At 41.3% G+C, this 25311-nt stretch overlaps 1 protein-coding gene across 2 annotated transcripts in view; it reads left to right on the forward strand.

Moving 5' to 3' along the window:
* The window catches only part of HIVEP1 (HIVEP zinc finger 1), a 110086-nt gene that overhangs the window by 38835 nt on the left and 45940 nt on the right, over positions 1-25311 (forward strand). For both annotated transcript variants that reach the window (XM_042808867.1, XM_042808866.1), the window contains exon 3: positions 23926-23979. In XM_042808867.1, coding sequence (XP_042664801.1) covers positions 23926-23979 — 54 coding nt within the window. The remainder of the gene's footprint in view (positions 1-23925; positions 23980-25311) is intronic.

Here is a 25311-nt window from a genome sequence, read left to right on the forward strand (position 1 = left end):
CCCACTTCTTTTGGTGTGGTCCAGCTGTCTAGTTGAGACTCCTTACGGGCATACCATGCTGTTTAGATCTTGACTCTCTAGATCACAAACTAGCTCACGTTGAGCACAGTAAGATTTGATTCTGGTTGAACATGCCTTTATGTATGAAGTCTTTATTGCTACTGTGAGTTAAAATGGCACTTTTTTATTACTTCATAATTAACTTTTATCTTTAAAGATCACTCTCAAAGAGATTGAAATGACTATAACCACGCCTGGAAGTTACGAGTGTAGCCATCAGGAGCTCCTTGAAGTTGAGATGGATGATTGCTGTTGTAATTGGTGTTTTACTGTTGTAAAAACTTGGAAAAATTAGTTATAGCCCATCATTAGGATTCTGAAGATACTCAAGAGTTTTGACTGTAGAAGTAATTGCTGCAGGTCAGAAGAGAATGTTTTCTAACTATGCTAATTTTGTGCTGTGCATGCAATAATTAGCTTACACTGTATTTAGGAGGCCCACACAGAAGCCAAGTGTTTTTGCAAAAGAGGTTTTGACAGTTTACTTTGCATGGGTCCAACTGAAAACAATTTAATAAGGCCTGATTTTTAGAACGCGCCTTGCTGAAAATCAAGCTGTTTTAGGAGAACTGTGGTTGCTTACCTTCAGTCACCAGCTGCTTTGGAAGCCCTTGGCCCAACTATTTAGCAAGCCCTGCCAGAGTTTTTAAGGGCAGGAGGAGTTCATGCCCCCACTTTAGATACAACAGCCATATGTGATGAAATAGTAACTACTCAGGCTTCCTTTAAAATGCGCTAAATGAGAAGATGCTGAGGAGGGCGTATAATGGGTTAACTTGAGAGAATGTTTTATGTGAGCTCTTGGCAATAAGCTGTCTAAATATCTCTATGAGACTTCATCTCTGCAGCAAATGTGTTCCTTAGAAACATCCAATAACTCATCATTACAATAAATCATGGCAGCATGGAAATGCTGTTGTGAGCCGAGACGCACGGGAAGGCTGGGGTTGGCGCCAGCACTGAACCCGCCTGATCCAAGGCAAGTTCCTTAACTCTGAGACTAGGATTTTCCCTCCATAAATATTCCCTTGTGCACCTCCCCAGCCTCATCCTGCATGTTCTCTTCATTTCTCTCACTGAACTGCACAAAAGCAAGCGTCCTCTTCCCTGTTCTTCATCTGACAAGGAACACTGTGCTGCTGGTAGGCATATTGCTACCTGTTTTCATTGCTCCATTCCTGGATGCTTTCCAATGCAGCCAAGTCCTTGCTTTCATCTATGCCTTGGGATTCCAGAGGAGCTGTGAAGAAGCAAACCTTTGTGTGAGATTTGGCTGCTTTACAGAGTCGCTTGCCACAGGGGAATGGAAGTAATAACAAGGGAGTTCCCACAGATGGATGGATATTGTGGAGTTGTGCCAGGAAGTTTGGTTTCCTAATAAAACTGTGAGATGAAGTCTTCATTCTGCTAAAATTGTTCAGAGGGTTGCAGCTGGCCTGAGCACGGCCTGAATTTCGGTGAAGGAGCACAGTTAACAATTTTCTGATACTCAGGATTCCCTCTGCTTTGTAGATGCCCCAGTTCCAAGCATGGGATCGCTGTTCTCAGTCCTCCGTAACATCTTGGCGGAGGAGCAGTGTGTAGAAGTGAGTTGGGGTGGGACGTCAGCTTCACCTCATTTATTCCATGCAGCATAGTTACCTGCATACAAGTGTATGGAACGTGTGTATACAGCAAAGAAAAAGCTCAGAATTTCAGCATCTTTCAAGTTTGTAGGTTTGCAATGCATACGGTGCTTTTTGTGCAAAAAGCAAAACACAGCCCTATTAAACCACTTAAAACCCAAGTATTTTCAGAATGAATCCTCTGAACATCAGTGTATCTGTTAATCGAATTGAATGAACAATAGGTATTAAATCCACAGTTGCGAAGTATGTGCCAAACTGTTCCTTATGAGTATCAGATGATTGGAGTAGTAGGCTTGGAGTCTACTTATATGGAGTCTACTTATATATCTGCACTTAAAATACATTGGAATTAAGTTCACAGTCCACTGGTGACATTTCTTTTAGAAATGTGCTTTTGTTATTCTTTACAACTTCTGTGGTTTTGCTTTTCACATTTGAAAGAAAACAACATTCCGTGCTTCTGCAATTTGTGATGGAAATAAGTATCAATGCAGAGTATTTAACTGTTATAAACTTTAAACACTTGGACTTGAATCTCGCTTCTTGAACTCCACTTGGCTGTTCTTCACATAAGTTAATCAAACAAATGAAAGCAAGCTTTGGATGACACATTTTTTTTCTTCTTCAGCTGGGAAACAACAAAACTTTTCTGGAAAAATGCTTCATAATGCAGGACTTGCAGAAGCCCACAAGCAGTTTAGATTTGGTAACGTGTTTTCTGATAGAAAGTGTTTCTTTATAGATATCCTCAAAACAGCATCTTCCTATCAGCATAACAGCTTACAGTGTTTCTGGGGAAGCAGGGCTTCAGTCTAGCCTATGCCATTCCCTAAGCTATTGAAAATTGGCCAGCTGCTACAACTCTACAGTGCTAGCAGTGCCCTCAGTAAAATTTGAATTCATTTTAGGGTTTTGAAACACCATAATCCTGAAATGAGTATTGACTCTTGTGTTCTTAATGCTCAGTTGCAGGATGTGCATGTACCATAACGTATTTCAATTTATTTTGCTATTCATTTTATGGACATGTGTTCCTTGATTTGGGGATAATTCTGGGGATAATGTGCCATATAATGCATTTTACTCTGCGATACTAAGATATCAATCTGACCTTTTTGAAAACAAGTTCTTATTAAAGAATCTTAAAGGACAGTGTATGGTTTAATGTGCTTCATCTATTTCTTGTTACACGGGATTTGTGGCACAATACTTAAAGCTCCTGTGCAGAAATTCTTATTGGCATCTACAGGGTACTCCCAAAATGTGTTTATTAGTGCGTTTTACTGCAGCCTTCTGGGTTTTTTTGGCATTAAGCTTTACTGTTAGACTGTTTGGTTTCAAGTTTTACTTCTAAAATGTAAATCAGACATGATATATTTATAAAGCAAAATTTTGTAAATGTAATGTGGCCAGCCATCTCAAATCTGAACAGGAAGTAATATATTGCCAATAAAATTTGTGTTTGCTTTGCCTGAGTCTTGTTAAATGGTGCAATAAATAGTTACAGTTTCACATTTTGTGTCTTCAGCCATCAGTAGTATAGCAAGAATCTAATGAGTTACTTAATTTTTTTTCTTTTTTTCTTTTTTTTTTTTTTTTCTGTAGATCTTAAGTTCAGCATTGAAGAGAAACACAGCACATTCATTTTTATTGTATATTTCTTGGTCACGTAGATCAAAACATGAACAGCTTTTTGGAGCTTGCATTTTTAAATCCTGACAATTTCATGTTTACTCTCCTTCCTATAAAAATGTTTGATTTCCCTCAGACAGCTGAATGTTTTTCTCCCACTTGAAGCAGTGCCAAAGACAAATATTTGTCAGTGTCTCTTCAACCTGCTGGTCCCACTGGTGTCTCAGAGGCCAGGAGGAACCCTGCAGCAGCCCTGGCTGTAGCTGGTGATGGACAACATGCCACAGGGCTAGAAAGAAGGAAAGAGGTAGACATAATTAAAATATCAGGATGTGCTTTGCTACTGATCCCTGAACAGTCACTTATGCTTGTGTTTAGCCTATGTAGAAGCCTCTTAGTTTCTCCTTTACTGGTCTGTAAGCTCTCATACAATCTGATGGCTGTTCTTGAGTATTTGTGGAAATGAAGTCGTTCTTCTGCTGCAGAACATGGAATAGCTGAGGAGTACTGCAAGGAGCAGGCTGTGATGTAGTGATGTACTGTGTCTATTGTGCCAGGCCTGTTGGCTGTGAAACCTTAGAGATGAAGTCAGGAAACCTTACAATACTTTTAAAGATGTTTATAAAATTTGCCTTTGGGTAAGATGACTGAAAATAGTGTTTTGGATGAAAGAATGAGTGGTACCTCAGCCACGATGATTTTGTCGTGGTGTGTAGGACCTTGAGCACAGGTATGGATTTCAGGATTATGGAATGCTTATGAAATATAGTAACTATTTTTGATAGCATATTTAATTTAACCTTCTTGGGAGAAGAAGGGCTAACTTGTTCCCCCTCCCCCTTTTGTACTGTCTGGTGCCGTGCTCGATAAACAAGGTCTTGATGCTTAGCAGGCTGTGCTACTAATAGTAATTTCCGTTTGTGGTCTCCAGACCTGTTCCATTATAATCGTGCATCAGCATTGGGGTGATTTGGGTTCCTTCATACTTTTAAGTACTCTGATCACCACCTCCCATTCCTACTTAAAAGTGATCAGAGATCGGTTGGATGCTACGTGGCACAGATGGGGGTTGGTCTCGATGATCTCTAGAGGTCCCTTCCAACCCCTACAATTCTGTGATACATCTGTTGATGATGGATGTGATAAGTATCTTCACAGAGTAAGTGTGTTGTGTTTTTCCTGGACATGTACCCAAATTGAGGGTATCCATAGTTTTTGCATGGCCTTCAGCTGAAAACCTGTTCAGAAGGGAGAATGTATTTTAGGGAAGCTGTGGGGAGCTGTAGTTCCCTGTGGTAAGGCAATTTTCTACGTCTTGCTACAGCTGAATATTATGTGTTGTCTTGGCTGCTGCTGCCTCCCAAACTCTCTGTCCCATTGGTTTTTTAGTATCCTGCCCTTTGCCACTTTCTTTCTCTTGTAAAATGAGTTAAAGGCTTTCATTTAAAATAGGATAGGTCAGAAAGGTGCGGTTTTCCTCTCTGTGAAATGGCAGACGGGGCCTTTGTTTTGGATGGTGAGGGATGGTGAGGCTTGCTGGCATAGCTTGCTGTTTTATATGGCTTCCAGAAGAATGTTCCATCGAAACTTTGATGACCTGCTGTAGGAGGAAGAAGGTGCATGGGTGAAGATGGAGGTGGTTCCTGTGAGTGTCGAGGCACTGCCAATAAGCTAATTTACACATTTGAGGGGGTACTGAGGGTTTCGGTTACACCATGTTCAGAGCACTCCTGTAACGTTGCTTTCAGACCTAGGTTTGGAAAGAAGTTCCATCTGGAATCAAACCATATTTTTTAAAAATTTAAAAAATAATAAAAAAAAAAGTGCCTTGGAGTGCTTTGGGTGTGTTGGGTAATTGTGTACACAAGAAATGAAGTTACATAAGTGAAGACACTCCTGTAACCCTAGCCTGGCAGGAAGACACAGCAGAAAACTCACTCATTGCCAAAGAACTCTGGTAGGTTGGAAAATGGGGAAGTTCCAGCACTCGTGTTGCATTTCGTCAGAGAGAGCTGTTGTCTTTGGCATCTCTGCTTGGTTTTGGAGGAGTCCCGGTTTTTAGCCTGGGGAGCTGCTCCTTCTTGCTGGAGTTGTGAGTCTCGGTCTCCTTCTCCATCGCGGAAGGGGAGAGGTGGGCATTTTCTGCAGCTCAGCTCAGTCTCCTGCTGCCAGAACCCAGGTAAGGTCCTTCCGGATGCAGGGTGGTACTTGGAGATGGAATTTTGGGCAGCAGCTCTGGCTGCCTTCCCAGTGCTGCCTGAGGAGGAGAGGGGAAGGACGAGGATGGGTTTAGGGACAGTGCTTGGGACAGCACTGTGCATCAGTTCCCAGGGCAGAAAGGAAAGCCCACACGAATTCTAAGTAGAGGACAGTGACACCCAGCTCTAAATTACACTCTTAGCAGTGTGGTTTAGAGGAGTTTTAAAAGAAGGAAGGGTTTGGGGCAAAAAAGGTATATGTATTTTCCAGGCTATGCTACATTAAGAGGTATGAGTATTTTCAGTTATCGTGGTTTATGAAACATATGAGCAGAGCCTGACTGTTTGCTTATGTTGCTTGTGCTACATATGGCAGATTTAAATGAATATGGAACTGTTTCATGTGTTTCTTATGTTTATTTCAAATGTAATTTACTTTGACTGTGAAAACACTTCATGAGTTAAGTTTGGGGTGTGCAGCGGAACAGCAAAGATATTTAATACTTTGCTTAATTTAGAAAAATGACCTTTCAGAGAAAAGCACTGTGCTTGTCAGACATATACTGATGAATTATTTTCTTACGATGCCAGCGTGTTAGCTGACTTTTGAGAACAACCTTGTAGATAATGAGTGTTATTTTTATCTTAGATCTGTCTGATTGTAGTGCCTCTCACAAATCCAGTCACTTTAGGACTGTAAACACGTAGCAAGATTTGGAAGCAAACAAACAAACAGACAAAAATGCAACAAAAAAGCCAAAGAAAACCCAGCAAAAGGCCATCTAGAGCCCTCTGATCAGCATGGAGGGAAACAGTGAGACCAGCTCCCCTTTGCATTCCTCCGTTCCAGTTCCTCCAAATCACCATTGCAGTGCTATCTGAACATTGCACACTCTTCCCTGCTTTTAAGTGGCCTTAATAAAAACTGCTGTATGTGTATTACCTGTTTCCACAGACAAAAGCAATGACAAAATGACAAAGGCAATCTGTAAGAAATTTTAAAAAAACTAGGTTTCTGACTGCTTTAATTGATTTACATTTGGTAGCTGGTCTGCTCAGTAAGAAGTCAGCAACTTCAGTGTCTTTATTTGTGCAAATGGAGTGAGAGATTCAGCTTTTGGTTAAAACAAACAAACTTGCAGCTTTCTGGTCCGTGAGAACTATTTTCTTACTGTTAATTCAACATCATGCAAAATGTGTGCATTCCTACACGTATACAAAGGGAGAGATGGCAGTTTTGCTTGCAAGCTGTTGAGCTTTGTTTTGCTTTTACTTTTAGTTTGAGTCAGGACAGTCTTCAGGATGTTCAGATAACTATAACTCATAAGTCAGGGGACAAGCTAACATAGGTCGTTATCATTTACTGTATAGTGGTGTTAGGAAGTGCCATTGTACCAAATTATCTCAGTATATTGCTTTGCCAGTTACTCTTGTTTTGCCTGGTGTGGTCCCTTGAGCGCTGCTTACCCAGGCAGGGCTGAGTGGCAGCATGTAAGTTTTCTTTCCCTCCAAGCCATCTGCTGTCCATGGGGCTCCTGGAAGATTGCAGGAGCTGGCTCAGTACAGACAGTCTTGTGAATGGGTTTATACAGACTAAAATATTGCACATCTCTGATAAGCCCACCACTAGAGACAGAAAAGTTGCTGCTGAAAATAGGAAAGCCTGCATTGCTATTTTGATCGGTGGATTTATTGTTTGACTCAGTGGGCTACGAGTTATATTTTGATGCTTGCAGTCAGGTCCACTCCAAAGCAGATGCAGCTGAGCGTTTTTGGTAATATTGAGAGAGCATACTCCTAACTTTGCTACAGCAAACTTACTGTAAATCTGCAGTGACCTCTTTTTGGGTGGTAGCTTCTCAGAATAGCTTTAGTTGTTGTTGGAATAGTGGCAAGTCTAAACTGTATTGCACGCATGTAATGTTATTTCATCTGAAGCAAAACAAAGGATTTCAGTGTCTAAGGCAGCCAGAATAATTTTTAACTCTATCCTTGTTTCTTCAAAGCAAAACGGGACTGATTTATCGCTGTTGTAACAGTGACAAGCAGAGTGTTTCTAAGGGAGAACGCCAAGTGTTTCAGTGGGCAGCTTTGCAAGAAACAGCTGTGGACCATGAGTGTTTTGTTTTCTGTTTTGCTGTTGCTGTTTTTTAGCTTTCCACGCCATGCAATTAGTAGCTGGTTGGTGTTCTGAAAATCACATTTGATCTCTGTCAAGAACACTGTCTGTTTGCCTTTCCCAGGGTCTGTTTTTATTAATAGGAGCATCAAGATTCTTACCTTCAGTATTGTGTGACAAAAACCCAAGAGCCTATACCTTGTTGTGCTCAAAAGGATTTCTTTTCAATGTCAGTGGACAGAATTGATCAATGAATTCATTTGTGGTAGGAAAGCTACATCTAAAACACATATGTTATAAATATTTGCCTGATAGCAGGGAGGAAAATGAGATTTGAGATAAATTGGTTAAACAAAGCCTGTGGGAAGTTCAGCTGCTAAGGCTTACATCTTGATATTACAAATAAGATTTATGAGTTTTCAATTTGGTCTTATTTTTTTTCCAGTAGTGCTCAGCTTGACCTTCCCTAAGACATTTATTATTTTAGATACTTGTATTAAGTCAAATATTTTCCACCTCTCTGTAAATTAAACTGCTGTGCTCTTTTGGACTTTTCTCATGCAGACTCTTCAGCCATCTCTTAAGTAATTTTATTGCCCTTTGAACTTCTGTTTCTGGTACTTTCCTTTCAAGATGAGGCAGTCAGCATAGAACACGGTCCTTGCTCACAGCACTGCAGTAGTTGGATTATTGTTACTATTGCCAGTATTTTTTTCCTAATACACCCCCAAAATTAATAAAAACAAGTAAAAACAACAACGAAGCTTGTGCATTAAATGGCTTTTTTCAGATAGTTGGCAAGAACTGTGGGTCAGTTTTTCAGTGCCATACACCAACAGGTTATAAATTAATTATGTGAGTAGCTGAAACAGATCAGGGATTTGTTATCTTCATTTCCTTCTCTATTTCAGTGCTTTCATCTTTTTTCTTTCTTTCTTTCTTTTTTTAATCCCTTAGCATAATTTTAAGACAACCTTCCCGATAAAAGCATTTTTCTATAATTCACAACTTGGGCTTCTGATGTCCTGGTTGGGTTGCATTGCTCATACTGTCTTATAAGGAGGTGACTCCTGTGGTGTCATGTAATAGACTGTATTTAAATTGTGGATTAAGTTAGGTACTTAAATTATTTGCATACTGAGAACTATATTCTGTTAATAATTTGAAAATTGTATCTATTTTTCCGTATTTCAGCCTTGCTTTTTAAAGGCTTTTTAATGAGTGCAGTTGGGTTTACCTCTGCTTTTGTGCTACGTTTGGAGTAACAGTATCCAATCGTTTACCATAACATGTAAGCTAATGAAATTGCAGTCACCAAAATCTTCAAAATTATCTGCTTAGGAGTGTGAAGGTGTAAATTTTATCCAGCTGGTAATTAGCAATTAAGGTCAGATTCTGTTACTGAATTCTGGCTTGAGTTCAAAATGAATATTCTGGAGGTTAAGAAGAAAACAGTTTAGTCTAGTTGGAAGCAACCACTAAATGGGATAACCCAGCTGAGAACTATTTAACAATAATAATATTTAAACAAACCATAAACTGATCTGATTGGGGGTACTGTAATTGTTTGATTTGGTTATTTTTGGAGGAAAGGTATTAGATGCTTAAAATTCATTCTACAGTGTGAGGCCAGAAGCGAAATACCTGCCTACATATGAAACTGCTTAGTCTTGAGTCATGTAATAAGCAATTAAGTTTGATTAAGTTTGTGATTATGAATTGTAATTACAAAAATTGAGAAGTTGGACAGAATAACTGCCAAAGGTGTGAAATCATGAGGGCATCCATTGTGAGAGTGTATCTTCAGGTTAACTACTGCTTGCCAGTATAAAATAGTGTCCAATGGTTATTTCCAAGGGAAATCACGTGGTTGTTTTCTGTACCTTTTCCTAGGCAGAGACCTGAAAGTGTATTCTGATCTATGGTCTTCTTACAAGGAGGCAAAAATTGTGATTTCTGCTGTGTAGACTACACTTACCAGCTTTGAACTTCTATCTCTTTTCCCTCTTTTGTTTTTTCTCCTTTTCCCTCACCCGTTTCAATACAGAGCAGTGTTTGCCCTGCTGTTTAAAGAAAACACAAAAAGGAACCGAGGTCCTCCTCCACGTATCATGTTAGAGACAGCAGAAGCTTCTGGCCTACTGCAGCATGTGGTGGACTTACAGGAACAAATCTGGGGAAGATACAAGTATTAGGGAGAAGATTATTTGGAGACAACTAATGATTAGGGAAACAGGACTTGGTCCTTGGCAGGTGATTATTAATGGTTTGTTGAGAAAATCCAGGAGAATAACACCCATACAGTAGGGCCAGAAGGCATCTCCAGTGAGATCTCCCACCGGGCTAGCTGCATGTGTCAGTGGAAAGTGATGCATCTCTGTCTTTCATCACTGCAGTGGCAAGCTGACAACTATGGACTGTTTTTTCCTCTCACCTAACTCCTTTTCGCTTTCTCCAGGTGTCATGCTTCTTAGGTTTGGTTACAACAGCATGCCCAAGGGGACAGCCATACCCTGGGGTGCATTGGGTCCAGCCCTGCCACCGGGTGAGGGAAGGGGTTGCCTGAGCCATTCTGGTCAATGAGCGGCTCCAGGTCAGGGAGCCTTGGGTGAGCCAGTTGCTTATTGGCAGGTGTGATTCTTCTTGGAGAAATTGAAAAGCACAGTGTTGTCTGGTTGGCCTCCCTCTCTCACCCTTCTGTTCTGCATGTATGTGAAGTTTGCGATGTTATTTTTCTTCCTATTTACATTGCCAAATTTTTGTTTCAACTGCCCTTCCTCTGATTGGAAATGTGAAGTGTTTGAGCAGACGTTTATTTTATCTGAGCTGTTTAAAAAAAAAAAAAAAAGAAAAAAAATAGTTCTGTAACTAGGTAAGATGTCTCGAATTTAAACCTGAAATTAACAGATTGGGATATATATGGGCAGAAGGCTATTTAAAAGCTTAATAGTATTATGTGTTTGAGGCTGTTTCTTAAGGGATTAATTTTAGTGCTACCGTGGAAATGTCTGAACAGGCATATTAAAAACGTACACAGAAAGTAGTTCCAGGCGATTATACTGGTTTTGAATTTTCATTATTTCAGTCAAGCGACGCATTCTAATTCCTCTTCCCACTCACCGTATTTTTTAGAAGCCATCATTCCAAAAACAACAATTCTTACCATAAATGAGTTAATGAAGTTGGGTGCGAGTCTTTCTACTTTGTTGTGGCACAGGGTTTACATGGGTGAAATCTTCTTGCTGGAGGACAAAGCTCTCGAGGGCTTGCATCCCTGGCCACACTTTGGCATGGGGCTCATGGAGCGAGCTCCCTGCAGGCTTAGTTGTTCTCTTCCCCATGCGACTTGGAGTTGGGTGTGTGGCAGCTTGCTATGGCTTTCTGCCACGCGTTCCTCACCGCCCCCTCATCTTCAACCAGACAACGCAAAACGGAGCGTGAATTCTAAATAAGAAAGGCAGAAACACATGGGGTGGTGTTCGGATTGCAGAGTGCCATCGGTTTGTAGGCGTCTGAGAAGCAGCGAGTTAATTACCTTTCCAAACTTGCAAGTAGATAAAGAAAATTTCAGCAGCGTGCTTGGGAAAGGAGTAAGCTTTTGTTTCAGTTGACGTTTTTCTTGTTTTGTAAGAAATCATAGCAGTTTGTTGTTCCATGGGAGCAGGAAGCGTTCTTTGTATGGGGTGATCTATAAAATGGTGAAGGAGATACAAAACGGAAGCAGTTTTGTAGAATTGTAGCTTTATTTTTCAAAAGAGATCTCCATTTGAAATAGTGTGTTAATAATGTATGCACATACTGCATATGACTACATTTTTTTCCTCCTCTTTTACTAGGTAAAACCCGGTTTCTTGTAGTGAGTAGTTTTTTGTACTAAAAAAAAAAAAAAGAAAAAGATTAATGAACTAAATTTGCAGTGTCAGTGTTCCAGGATGTTTTCCCTGTGTGCTTGTTTGTTATTCAGGGATATCTTTGAGATCATCAAAGAAGGAATGCTGAGAAGATTCCTCAGCCTACTTCCTTTTTTTTTTTCTTGGGGAGGGAAGCAGAGGAAGCAGTTTCTGGTTTGTTTTGTTTTTTGGAAGTTTTGGGGTTTTTTTTCCCTTCAGATTTGGTGCTGATTAGAATCGAGGATATAGAGGATTTTCTTTTATACACATATATATATATATGTGTTACCAACAATGCCTTCTAAAGCCTCACACACAAAGGCACCTCCAGGTCATGGTGAAGGACCTGTTGCTATCTGTTTTGGGCACTCTGCAAGGCTAGAGTGCAGTTTCTGCTTTCATTGGTGGTTAGTGGCTTTGTAACGTTAGAACTCATTCCTAAAAGCTCTAGAAGGTAGTGAAACAAAATGCTGCAGCATTGCTTGTAATTTCAGATCATACTGGTTTGCTGGGAGCGTATTGGTGAATGTACAATCTAATCCTTTCTTAATTCCTTTCTGCTTTGAATCAGGCCACAGCGAACTCCTCCCTGATATGTCTGATTTCATGTCTGCATGTCTGCTAAATTGCCCCCTTCTTCTCAGAGTAGCAGCTTGGGAAGTGTCTGGTAGAGTTGCACAATTTAAGCCAATCTGCCCACGACTTTCCTGCTGATTTTAATTTTCTCCAATTAATTCCCTCATCTTTCTCCTACCTGTGTTGTACTTTTCCCCTAGGAGCCGTTTTATCCCTAGAAATGCATTGCCAGAGAGCACTGGAGGACACCATGGACTCCTCACATCCTTCCCACAAGTCTGCAGGAGTTCCCATGCCCAGACTTCCATATTGCCCCTGGCTCTTCGTTGTCTGTGTTCCTACACCCAGGCTGCTCACAATATTCCTAAACAGACTATCACTTTTTTATGCTCAAAATTCCCATCTGCATTTTAGCTGCTCACCCAGAGAAGCAAATGTCTCCTTAAGTCAGAGATGTTTGCAAGTCCCTTTGAATGGCTGATTCCACGTTCGTGGCTGGAGCACCCAGCTGACAAGAACATCACTCCATTGTGCCTCTGCTTAAGCTTTGTGTTTCAGGTGCTCCTGCTCCTACATCACACTGTAGCCTCAACAGTTTTTCAAAGTATTTTGCTTTCTGTCAATCCAGTATCTGTTCTCTGTTTTTCTAGAAAGTGACAACCCATAACATTTAATTAAAGAAAAGGTAGATGAGGAAAAAAAGAGATTACTTTATAAAGATAGACTTGAAAAGTCCACAGAAAAAGATCTAGTGTAAGACCTTGGGTGTGAGATTTTGGTTTGCTTTAGCAGTAAGACTGACTGATGCCATTCTGAGTGTCAAACGATGGTTTATTCGCACACTTGAGCAGGTAACCTGTTAAATCCTTGGAAAAAGAAGCAAACAAAAAATGAGGTGCATTAGTTTGAATAATGGAAAGCTTTAAATTTGCATTTAGAATATAGCTTACTAAAGAGGGATTGAATTTAAAGATAAATGTGATGCATATGATTGTGTAGCAGTGTTCCAAGTGGGTTTACTGAACAGCGTAGAATTTAAAAATGAGATATTTTTTGGAGAATCAAGTATTGACATGTTGTGTTTCAATTGGTATAGAGGTCAGGCAGGAAGAAAAAAAGGGTGGAGCAGAAACAACTGAACATTCTTCTAGGAAAGACCTCAGACTGTGTTAGAGTGGGCCCAGTTATAAGGCCAATCAATGCAGATGTTGTGGTTCTAGTAAGAGCTGGTGAGAAGAGTGTTGTGTGTATGACTGGGGATGAGGGGACTGAGTTGGAGCAGACACCTAACGGTCACCTAGTCCAACTCCCCTGCGACGAATGGGGACACCTACAGCTACATTAGGTTGCCCAGAGCCCTATTCAGTTTGACCTTGAGTGTCTTCAAAAATGGGGCTTCCACCACCTCTCTGGGCAACCTGTTCCAGTGCCTCACCACCCTTACTGTGAAAAGTTTTTTTCTTATGTCCAATTGTCCTATCCTATCCTGCTCGAGAGTCAGTCACTTTTTTGTAGCCCCACTTTAGATACTGAAAGGCCACTCAGATTTCCGCAGACCCTTCTCTTTTCCAGGCTGAACAGCCCCAGCTCTCTCAGCCTGTCCTCATAAGGGAGTTCCATGCCCTGGATGATTTTGGTGGTCCTCCCATACTGAGGACTTCACATCTGGATGCAGTACTTCAGGTGAGGTCTCACCAGCGCAGAATGGAGGGGTTGAATCACCTCCCTCAAACTACTGGCCACTTTTCTCTTGATGGAGCGTGATTTTGAAAGAAGATGGAGTATTGAGTGAGCTCTCCCTATGCTCATACCCCTAAAAACAAAATGTATCACGTGGCTGATATTTACACATTTTGCAGTTAATACCTGTTCCTTAGCAGGCAAACACTGCCTGTCATTTTGCAGTTAATAAAAATGTGCATCTGTCAATTTCAGTTCTTCCGAGTGATTCGGGGCAGAGCAGCATTAGTGAGGTGACAGTGTTGCTGATTTGATGCACTTAGCCATGGTAGTAAAGACGAAGATGCAAAATGAAATGCAGAGGATTTCAAAACGCAATTAGGTTGCTGTGCAACCATGTTATAAAATGACAAATGAAATTCAGTGCAGATAAATGCAAAGTGATGTCCATGGGGAAAAAAAAATATTCCAACTTTTCATATAAATTGAATTGCTAGTTAACAATCAGGCATGAGATCCCTAGGTCATATATTTGTGTGGAGATGTCAACTGTATACTCAGTAGCTGTCAAAAAGCAAATAAAACATTAGCAATGTTTATGGCAACTGTAGAGGAAAAATAGAGGAAAAACGTATTTGTCACAGTATGCATCTGTGATGCGCCTTCATCTTGAATAGTGGGATTGATTCTGACATCTTTCTCCTAATTCTCTTCTCCTTCCTCATTTGCACCTACAAAGAGCATAAAATAGTACTGCAGAAGCTGTCGGTCACACAAAAGGCTACTGAACAGCCTTTGCGTAAGGGATGATGAAGTAGATGCAGCTCTGTAGTCTGGAGAAGAGATGATGGCAGAAGAAGGGTAGGAGGTTCAGGCCATGGCAGAGCTGTGCGAAGGCACTGGAGGTGAAGGTGTTCTGGAGTGGGAGGTGGCAGGATGAGGCCAACCCAGAAAGGCAGTCCTGTGTGGCAGGAACCTAGCTTTGGAGCTCCTTGCCAAGAGCAAGTGGGGAAAATTAACAGAAGAATTACTTGTTGTATGCAAATGCAGCTTCTGGAGCTTGCGGCACAGCTACATTTCTATAGTCCAGGACTGTTGTTTAGAAGATGTTCATTGCTGTGAGGCATCTGGAGTGCAAGTCTTTCGAGGAGCAGCTGAGGGAAGAGGGATTGCTTACTCTGGAGAAGAGGAGGCTCAGGAGAGGCCATATTGCTCTCTGCAGCCACCAGAAGGGAGGTTGTGGTGAGGTGGGGGCCTGCCTCTTCTCTTGGATAACTGCAGCAAGATGAGGGGAAATGGCCTCAAGTTGCACCAGGGGAGGTTTAGGTTGGATGTCAGGAAATACTTCTTCTCCGAAAGAGTGATCAGGCAATGGAACAGGCTGCCCAGGAAGGTGGTGGAGTCACAGTCCCTGGAGATGTTCAAGAAATGTTTAAATGCTGTAGTAAGGGGCATGGTTTAGTGGAGAAATGTCGTTGCTGGGTGGATGGTTGGACTGAATGATCGTGGGGTCTTTTCCAGCCTTACTGATTCCAAGACTTACACTTGCTCAGCTGTTTTTTCCCTTGACTCCAGCTCTTGGCAGCTGCTGGAAGCAAGATACTGGACTGGACTTTGGGCTTTAATTGTAGGGGACTTCTTTGTACTTATTATTTACTTTTTGAGTGTCATCAAAATTGTGTTTTGGTCATTTTCATAGCTAGTAATACCACTTATTTACTTAATATCTGATCATTAGAACAACTTCAGTATCTAACATCCTACTGAAGATTTAATTATTTCAACCGTTTATATCAGTCAAAATTTTGGGATCTCAGTAAAGAGATCACTGCTCAAATATGCCAATCTTAAGAAAATTAAGTTGTTTTCAATAGTATTGCTGGTGCTTTAGGTTCCTGAATGCTGAGTTTATCTGCTTGCATGGTTTCTGCCTCATAAACTCCTTGCGCTTGAGGAACTCCAGAAATAGAAGGAGAAATTAAAGAGCAGTTTGACTCATCAGAGAACTTGAAGAAAGTCTCCAACCTGTTGTCTCAGGTGATGAAACGCAGGCTCTTGATGTTGCTCTGCTTGCAGATCCAGTTCTGGTACTTGCTGGGTTTGGTGAGCCTTCCTGCAGCAGACTTGAAGTCAAGTACAAGTGCTTTTGGAGTACCAGAAAGATTAGTGGAAGTTGTTCTGTGTTTGGCTGGGGAGTGGCAGCTTTGGCTCCTTGGCATAGAGTGAGCGTTTGAGACAGTATTGTAGAAATTACTCTTTTGGACTTCATGTATTGTTATTTAATTTCTGTGTCAGTCGTTAAATAAATGAATGAAAAACACATTTCTTTCCAGTTTTGGGGCATAAGATCAAAAGACAGCAAATGGAGCAGTGTAGAGGAAGGAGAGGGGACCCTGGGACAGCACAGGAGGCGTGCAGGTGCTCGTGGCACCAGCCTAGAGAAGGCAGTGAGCTAAGGGCAACTTTAGATGTTTAACTTTTAACTCTATGCTGGGGTAAGTATAGAAAATATCATAAAGCCAGAATGAAGCCTGGAGTAGTGAATGTTTTAAGAGGCTCTTAAATAATTATTAAGCAAAATGCAGTGATAGCAATCACACCGGTAGAACCTGGCTGACAATGCTCTAAACATCAGCATAGCAATGCTGTAATTACTTTACTAGATCGCTGATTAGAAGCTATGCAAATGTAAATGCAATCAGTACCTGTGTTCCTGCTTTGTTTGAAACAATGTGTAAATGAATTATCTCTTGTGTCAGGCTCATGTCTCTCTTGGGAGTAAACACAGGAGCAAGGACTGGCCTTCAGAAGCATAGCTGCTTCCAGAGTTGAAGGGATGCCTGTGGAAAGATGCTGAGCAGGAGCTCATTGTGAGGAAGAGCCTCACCTGCATGTCGGTTCTTGTACTAGATGGTTACCCAGCCTCTGCCCACAGGTGCCTCACTGTGCACTGCATTCCTCCACTGGCCCTGGAAGGAGGCATCCAAAAATCCTTCCCTGCAACCCTCGTATGCTCAGCTTTTCATAAGTCTGAATGCTACATGATAAAAAAACAAAACAAATGGCAGTTGTATCCAAAGCAGCTGATCGTTCCATGATCATGTATCTATGAGAGAGACTGAGCTTGGGTTCATATGCAAAGTGTATACGTAATTTATGCGCATACACCATGTCAGTCTCATCAGGAGTCATTGCTGTGCTTAAGTAATATGTATGTGATGGCAAGGATAGAGCTGTTATATACATAATTTATGTACAACCTCTGCATTGACTGTTTTATTGTATATGCAGTATAACCATACATTGCTGATACTAGTCTAATCTCTAGAGTACAGATTGCGTCTTCAAGTATGCAAGCAAGCTTTTTTTTGTTGTTGTTAAATGAAAAATAGGGATTTTTATATTCTATTTTTAAGAGAGTTACGTAAAGTATCTGTCATCGGTTTTTCATTTTTAGATGCAAATAATTATATACGGCAGGGAGCATGATGAGCAGTTAAAGTTGACATTAGAATGAAAATGCATAAGGTTTTCCTGAAAAACTGATCAAATAGGTCGTCAGTCAAGGTTATGATCACGACTAGAAGAACATGTTTTAAATCTCATTTGAAATGTATTAAAAAAAAAAGAAACAGATAACTACTCCTGCATCTTCATGCTAGTTACTGAGAGTGTTAAATTCGCATTTCCTAATTTTTAGGGAGATTTTTCGATTTCCCCTACCTTACAGCTGCATGAGGAACCTTCAAACCTATTGCTGACTGACAGACAGAGATTTAATATGTTTCACCTTGCATGTATGGTGGGCTGGGATCAGCCTTGCTAGCAGCTGTCAGGCTCATACCAGTGTTTCTAACCTATTGAGCCCCGGGCTTTGACTCTCCAAGCCCCCAAGGTGGAAAGGAGAAACCAAAGCAAGTGCCAGAAGATGTCAGGTTCCCACACTGTAAAATTAAAGAGAAGATTCAGAGACTGCTTTTGCTTCATCTGATCTTTCCTTTTAATCTTGAACATTCCTCATTAAATGAGGGAAGTGAAACGTTTGGGGACAGAAGAATGGTTTTTAATTAGAAGCAGATTTAAATTTGAATGTCATATAGGCTTTGCAAAATGTCTTTTTGCTGCTGTTTGCCAACTTCGCAGGATTTAATTTTGCAGCAGAAAGGCGACGGTGGGAATTTAGGGCCATCAAAGAAGTCTTTGGCACAACTGGCGTCGGGTTCTGCCAGGTCTCCCACCTTTGCTTGCTCGGGGATGAGCTCATCCTGCACCAGCACTGCTGCTGCCACCTCACCCTCAGTGAAGGGCAGGCTTCTTCGGTGTTGGCAGGCACCTCTGAGCTGAAGGAAAACCAGAAGGCTTCTATTTTCTCTGTCCTTTTTTTCCATCCTTCATCCTACCATTATAGCCTGCTGCTGTGTTCACTTTAGTACACTTTCTTTGTTCTTTTTATTTTCCTTTTTTTTTTTTTCAATTAGCTGCAGGGGAGTCTTAGGATTGATCTCAGTTAGGATTCATCTACTTAATGTTTGGACTGAATGATGCCTGCAGTGCTGAGGGAAGAGCTCGTGGGTATCCCCTGCATCCTGCTGTGGCCTGCTGGAGCAGGGTGAAGTCATCACCCAGGGCAACAATCCAAGCTCAACATCAACTCCTGCATCCATGGGTGAGCTTTAGAACACAAACTCCTGAAGCACAAGGGTTTTCTTTGAGAGAGGTGGACAGTTGCTCCGCATGAGTGTGGAAATAGGTTGTGGTCACTCCATGGAAAGTCACAGCTGTTCTCAGTGCCAGTATGCATGGTTCATGCAGAGCTGGGTATTTTATTTTATTGTAATTTTTTTTAAAAAACCTGGTAGTATTCTTAATGCTTACAGAAGCAATTCTTGTGCACTCAAATACAGAGCACTGGCATAGTGGTTTTAGTCTGATGGGTTTCAATAATCCGAAGATGGAGATTTCTGCACAGTGTCTCAACCTCATCTCACTGCTCTCAAGCTGTGTCTCTCCCTGCTAAAAACCACAAAAATCCCACTTAACGTTCTGATTTCAGCAATACTTCCCAATGCACATAGCGTGATTACATTCGTGCACTTGAACAGAAGAATATTTGGTCTTAGCAGCTTTCTTCTCTCCCAGTGATCCAACAGAGAAAAAAGATTTTATATCTTCGGTGGTGTCCACTGAAAAACATGCAAAGCGTTTTTTAACATTATGTTTCAAATGTCATCTGACAGAGAAAGGTAAGAGAGAGTGGGTTTTCTTTAGAAAGTCGCACGAAGCCACTTGTCATCTGAAGTTGTTTTGCTGGAGGTATTTTTAGGATGACTCAGGCGTAAGGTCTGAGAGTTCTTCTTGCATTAAACTGAAGGGGAAAAAAAAAATGCTGACATTTTCCTTCCAGCTGTTTTGGTTAAATATTTGAATAAGCAAAAACAACCTTTTAGGCAAAAAAGGTTTTTTTTTTATTTTTAAGTTCTGGTATGGATTTGCACCATATTAAGTGCTAATTCTCCAGTTACCCATAGAGAAGTAGGTTATATGTGAATGCCAGTGAATATTTACCACCTCCTACTCCCTTGTCAAATGTCCTGGTGGCTTAAAAGTAGGATTGTTTCCTTTGTTTGTTTGTTTAAAAACAACAAAACTAAAGCCATAATCAAACCCACAAATGAAAGATTGCACTTGCTTCATCTTAAATTGTTGACAGAAGTTACTGGTTTCGTATTCTGCAAACCTCACGCTTTTCGGTAGTTTCGCTTTACTTGCTGAAATTTCTAAACCTTTATTTATCAAACCTGTCTTTATTTTTCTTCGCTGACCACAGTGCCTTTAAAGTTTTTCATGTGTGAAATGAAAATTTTAATACGTGTAATCACATTTGTATTTGTAGGTGTTGATGTCTTGAAAAAATCTGAAAGTCTTTTTAAACTATATTCTCCTGTTTGTGATGTATTTAAATCCATGTGGTTATGTCCTCGGTGAATACTGCAAATAGAGAACGTAAAGCTGGTGAAAGTTTTATTTTTGCTTTTATTTTTCATCCATCACAGCCCTACCATCTCAAACTCACTCTATTGGTATCCTCTTAAGGATCTTCCATAGCGGGAGACATATAAATCAGCAACCATCTTTTCCTGTGTGTAAGCCTCCTTGCTCAAGTTCCTAGAAAGCATGGTTACATTATATATGGTTACATATATTTAAAACCCCAAGGAATTAACTGTTTATTCTATGCAGCAGAAATCTGCTGGTGGATGTGTTGGACAGTAGCATGAAAGCCTTTAAAACTAGAGAAGGAAAAACCATTCCTTTGCTGCAAATGCTGTAAGAGAAGTACAAGTCATCTTGTTTGGATGGAGCGTGATGGTGGTGGCGCTGTGATGGTCCTGAGCAAGTTGCATTCATAGCTCAGGCAACTGGACTGCAATATAGTACTGCTGGTGCAGATACTTGAACTATCTTGCTGCAGGGGAATGGACTGAATGCAGCCAGGACAGACAGACAGACAGCTGGAGTGGGTGTTGGGTGTGGTGCTGCAGTTCTTGGACACCTGCAGCCACAGCCAGGCTTAATTGGGAATTGCTACATCTCATAGGTGCTCACTGGCTTTTCTTTTCTCCTCTTTGTACTCACGTTGTGTCATTGTATTTTATATACATTGCTGTTATGCCGTGTTACCTACAGCTTACTATTTTGTGGTATGCACCTGTCTCTGATAATCAAGAGCTGACTCCATGATTGTTATGTGATGTGGCATCTTCGATCCCTTCACATCACGAATGCACGATGATTTCATTATCCTTCCTCTCTAGTGAGCACTTGAGAAGTGTCTTCTCCCTTAAATAAGAGTTTGTGTGTCACATGCTCATCATTTGCTTTAGATGTGTGCCACTCCAGCAGAACATCTACTGGCAGCACTAGAACGTATCTTACAAGAACCCACAGTCCACTGAAGCACTGTTCATAGGATCACAGAATAGACTGGATTGGAAGGGACCTTAGAGATCACCCAGTTCCAGCCCCCTGCCATGGGCAGGGCTGCCACCCACCAGATGATGCTGCCCAGGGCCCCATCCAACCTGGCCTCAAACACCTCCAGGGATGTTCTGTCATTGTATGGGCAATAAAGAGGGAGCTGCAACTGCAGCATAGCAAGAATTTCCCTTAGTTGTATTATTTTCTGTTGTCCTAGCAAAAAGCAAATGAAGTTCATTTAGCTCACCTGCGTGCTTTTCTTCCAGTTCCTTGGTGTTTCGGGGTAAGTTCTTTCAGCTTAAACCCTCACACATTGAGGAGACGGCCGCCAGTATGGCGTCTGGAGCTGTAAAATGTAGTGGGTTGTCAACATAAATTTAGTGCTGAGTTGTGAAACATGCCTCAGTGCCTTGGTAAGAAAGGTCATGACCCTTATCAGATGGCTGTCAAGGGTGTAGTGCTGTTTGCAGGTAATGGCTGCACAAAGATGCTTCTACAGGTAGGAAAACATCTATGCAATAGATGTCACTCATTGAGGAAGGCATTTGAGGAGATGCACAAAGTATAGGAGATTTTTTGGCCAGATACAGAGTATGTGGTTACCTAGTTATTGTTTCGGTTATCTGTGGTACTTTGGAATGAATCTGACAGAGAAGCTATCGGCAGTTCTGATACAAACTCTTTCTCTTTTTTTCATCTTTTTTGAAATAAGAGATAATTCATTTGGGGAGTTCAAAGTACTTATCTTCCTGGCAATCTAATGTAGCACGCTTCCAAAATACGTAAATAATTTTATCTGTATAAAATAGAATGATTATGAATTTAAACACATGGATTTATGGTACCGTTTATGTGAGGTATGCTTGATAATACTTTTAATAATGAAATTGCATTTGTCTTTGTAGCTGCATATAAATTTTTGTGACAAATCTTTTACGTCTTCTCAAGAGCTGGGCGCTCCCTAGTGCATTACATACATTTCTAAACAGGGGAAATGAGTTTGATAACCATAACCAGTCTGCACATTTTGTTTGTTTTTTTTTTTGGTAAAGCGTTAGTGGCATACATATATAAAAGATGCTTTGTTTGTTTTATCAGTACTTGGTGAATGTTATGGAGACCAAACAGTGAATGTGAGCAACGTGAGGCAGTGGGTGGTGTGTTTCAGCAGTGGAGGCAGTGGGTCATCTCCACTGGTTCAGATACCAGAACACGGTATGCAGCTCTTGTTCATCACTGCTGAAAATGCATAGCTCATGCTGGTGACTATCAAGCTGGTGAAAACTATTGTAACAGAGAACTTGCTCTATCAAATAGTGTTATTGTGCTCCTTGTATTCTGTTGTAGTTCCCATGGAAATGAATAGGAGGCATTACTTCTGAAGCAGCCTACATAAAATAATAAAATTATAGATTCATACAGTATTTTAGCTGTTCTTTAATCCAGGAAGCCCATAAACATGAAGTCTTCATTGGTTAAAGCATATCTGTGTAACCAGGTTGATAATGAGCCAGAAGAAGGTTGTTTTCTTCTTGAGTTGCTCGTGTTTGTGTTCAGTGGCCAGTGTATAGGTTTAGCAGAAGCTGTGTATAGGAGAAGCTGTGCTTTATGTATGTACATTTTGCTAGCTCTGGAATGAGGAGGTTTGGCTCTTAAAATTGTGGTGGTTTCTTTCTTATCAGCAGCTCAGCTCGCTCATAGCTGTGGGAGTCTGCCCTGTAGCCATTTGTGTGGGTCAGTTTGTTAAGTTGCTGAGCTTCAGTGAGAAAAAGAACCTGGAGCTAGATTTAAAAGGCAGAAACGAGGAACTGAAGCATGCTGAACTCAGTCTTAAAACCTCTGAGAAGGGTTTGATTTAGTTACAATTTTTTTTAGATCTGCTTGTAATATAATGGGAAAACAATTTGGGGCTGAAAACAAGTGGTTCGAACTTCCTTTAGTGGTTCAGCTCATAAATATTGGAGAAGTCATTTAAAACCACTTATTTCAAGTCTGTCGAAGAAAGGGCTGTAACCTTGCATGACATAGGAATGGTGAGTAAATGGGACGATCACATAGCAGCCCTCCCACTGGTGAAGAGAGGTGAGGCCTGTGCAGAGCCATCCTGATCTCTTGGTTATGGCAGCCAGGAAGCCCAGTGTTTCCTGAACTGGAGCAGTACTGTCAGAGAAGTTTAGGATGGTTGCAGTCCTCTTCTGTTCTTTCCACTTAATTTCATAAAAACTGGAACCCCCCCAAAAAAAAATATTTCACAGGCATTTTTGGAGATAACAGTGATGTGTGAAAGCCACGTTCCAAGCTCAGGTCCTGGTCTGTCACACCGTAGTGCTGCTGCTCCTCATCCTCATCGACGTGACCTCTTTTTCCTGATGCTTCTCAGAGGGCGGTGTGCTACCAAAAAGAATGGATCTCCAATTTTTCGCTCGTTCCGGCTGCACTTTTCCTTGCTTCTTTCTCTGCGCATAGAAGCACAGGCATACACAGTGTGACGCTGCTCCTCCCAGCAGGATCTGCTGTGCGGCAACAGCAGAAACACAATTCCTTCTCCTGCACTGATGAGTTTGGGGGCAGCAGGCGTTTTGCTAAGAACAGTGAGCATAAAGGCTCGAGGCTGCTTTTTGCTCCTGCTGCGTGCGCGTGAACGATGGGTGGTTTCGCAGAGGAATGAGTGCTGGGCTGCTGCTCATCCCCCCACCACTCCCATGTGGCCACTTCGTGTATCAAATCCCATTTGCTGTTTATATCACCATGCTTAATGCTGCATTGTCTTGTTCTAACAGCATTTCTCACAATCGTATTAAAATACTCCGTGTGCATATTAACATACTCTGTAATGCATGATAATACCTATTCTGAAGAGTCCCCTGACTGCATAAATTCTTACAGATGGCATGAAACTACAGAGGGATTAGCTGTTGACTGCAGATCTGATGCCATTGCTTTTCTCTCTGCAGTTCCGTGTAATTTAACATGTCAATAGCCTTGCTGGTAAAACATGATGAAATTTTATATGACAGTATTACTCATAATGTACTGCGTATTTACGTGTGAATGGTGTCATTCCTAAATATAAACAGCTAGTTTGAGACAGACTTTGGTAAATGACTTTCTCAAAACTTGCTTCTTTTCTAATATATTTTAATAATTACTTCTTTTTCTTGCAGACAAAATTGAAGAAGCACAAAAACAACTTAATGGAAAAGAAGACCAACAAAGAGGTAATAAACAAAATCAAAATGAAATAGAAAAAGCACATTGTGATTCTACAGGCTGATGTAAAGCTTTCCTGCATCAGTGAAACTGGGCTCCACTGGGCTGTGGGCATTGGATGAAGCCCAGGGTATGTGTATTGCTGATCAGATGCTGCGATCTGTAACACCCCAATTTTGTGCAGACACAAAAGCTTTGTTCTAACCACTTGAGTAACTGTATTGACCTAGATAAGGCTGCTGAAGCTATAGCACTGGAAACTGCACAGTTCATTGACTAAAGCCTTGTACTAACAGTTTGGTTCATAATATGATTTATCTAATTGTTAATAACCATATTTGGTTTATGACAAGCAATATGTGATGATTTCTAACAGATGCTGAAAGGAGATTGATCCTCATAGGCTATTTTAAGAAATAGTTGACCTGTGACAGATTAAGCCTGTGTGTTAGGGTTTAGAAAGCTGGTGAAAAGTCATTGTATTTCAAGGCTGGCTGAATGCAGGAATACCTGTTAGGTTTTGTGTGATAAAGCTCATTTGTGCACCCACAAACGAGTGCAGAGAAGCAGCATGGGGAGGGAGAGACCAAATAATCCCTGGCTAGGCTCCCCTGGGCAGAGCCATGGAAGACTCATCTCCACAAGCCCGGAGGAGCACAGGGGTATGAGGGCAGGTGAGAACCCCAGTGAAACACTTGAAGAAAGCAGACTCTGTCCAGTACCCTCCCAGGGCCATTGCAGCAGAGCCACAGCCCTAGCATCCAGACGTGAAACCCATCACCATGAGCCATAGGGAGTAGCTCACCTTTTGGACTGAAAGTGTAGTACTTGAAAGGGGACGCATGAGAGGATGTAGGGAAGCAACTCAGGGGCTCAAATCTGTGTGTCAAGGCCAGGTTGGATGGGACCCTGGGCAAATGGTCTACTATTAAATGGGGAGGTTGGTGGCGCTGCCTGTGGCAGGGGTTGGAGGTTCATGATCCTTGAATCATGATTCCAACCTGGGCCATTCTGTGATTCTGTGTATGCATGTGAATGTGGTGCATATGTGTATTCTTTGTGTTTGTGCCTACTGGGAATACATTTTCAGCTTCACTGATGATCGGACCTGGTGTCATGGAGCAACAGCATCACCTTTCTAAGTCTGGTGGGTCCAGAATGCTGTACTTTCATCTGTCAGTCCCGCATTTCACTGGTTTGTCTTGCTCTGAGTAGATACTCATTGCACTCATGTTAGTGACCTGTCCTTCGGAGCTCTGACACATCTGTGAACAGCATTGTAAACTGTTGATACTCACTCCTGGACTCAAAGCATTTTACCTTTTCAAACAATGAATTTA

This window comes from Centrocercus urophasianus, unplaced genomic scaffold (assembly GCF_019232065.1).
Source record: "Centrocercus urophasianus isolate 14NV4802_14NV808 unplaced genomic scaffold, USGS_Curo_1.0 seq_11, whole genome shotgun sequence".
NCBI lineage: Eukaryota > Metazoa > Chordata > Aves > Galliformes > Phasianidae > Centrocercus > Centrocercus urophasianus.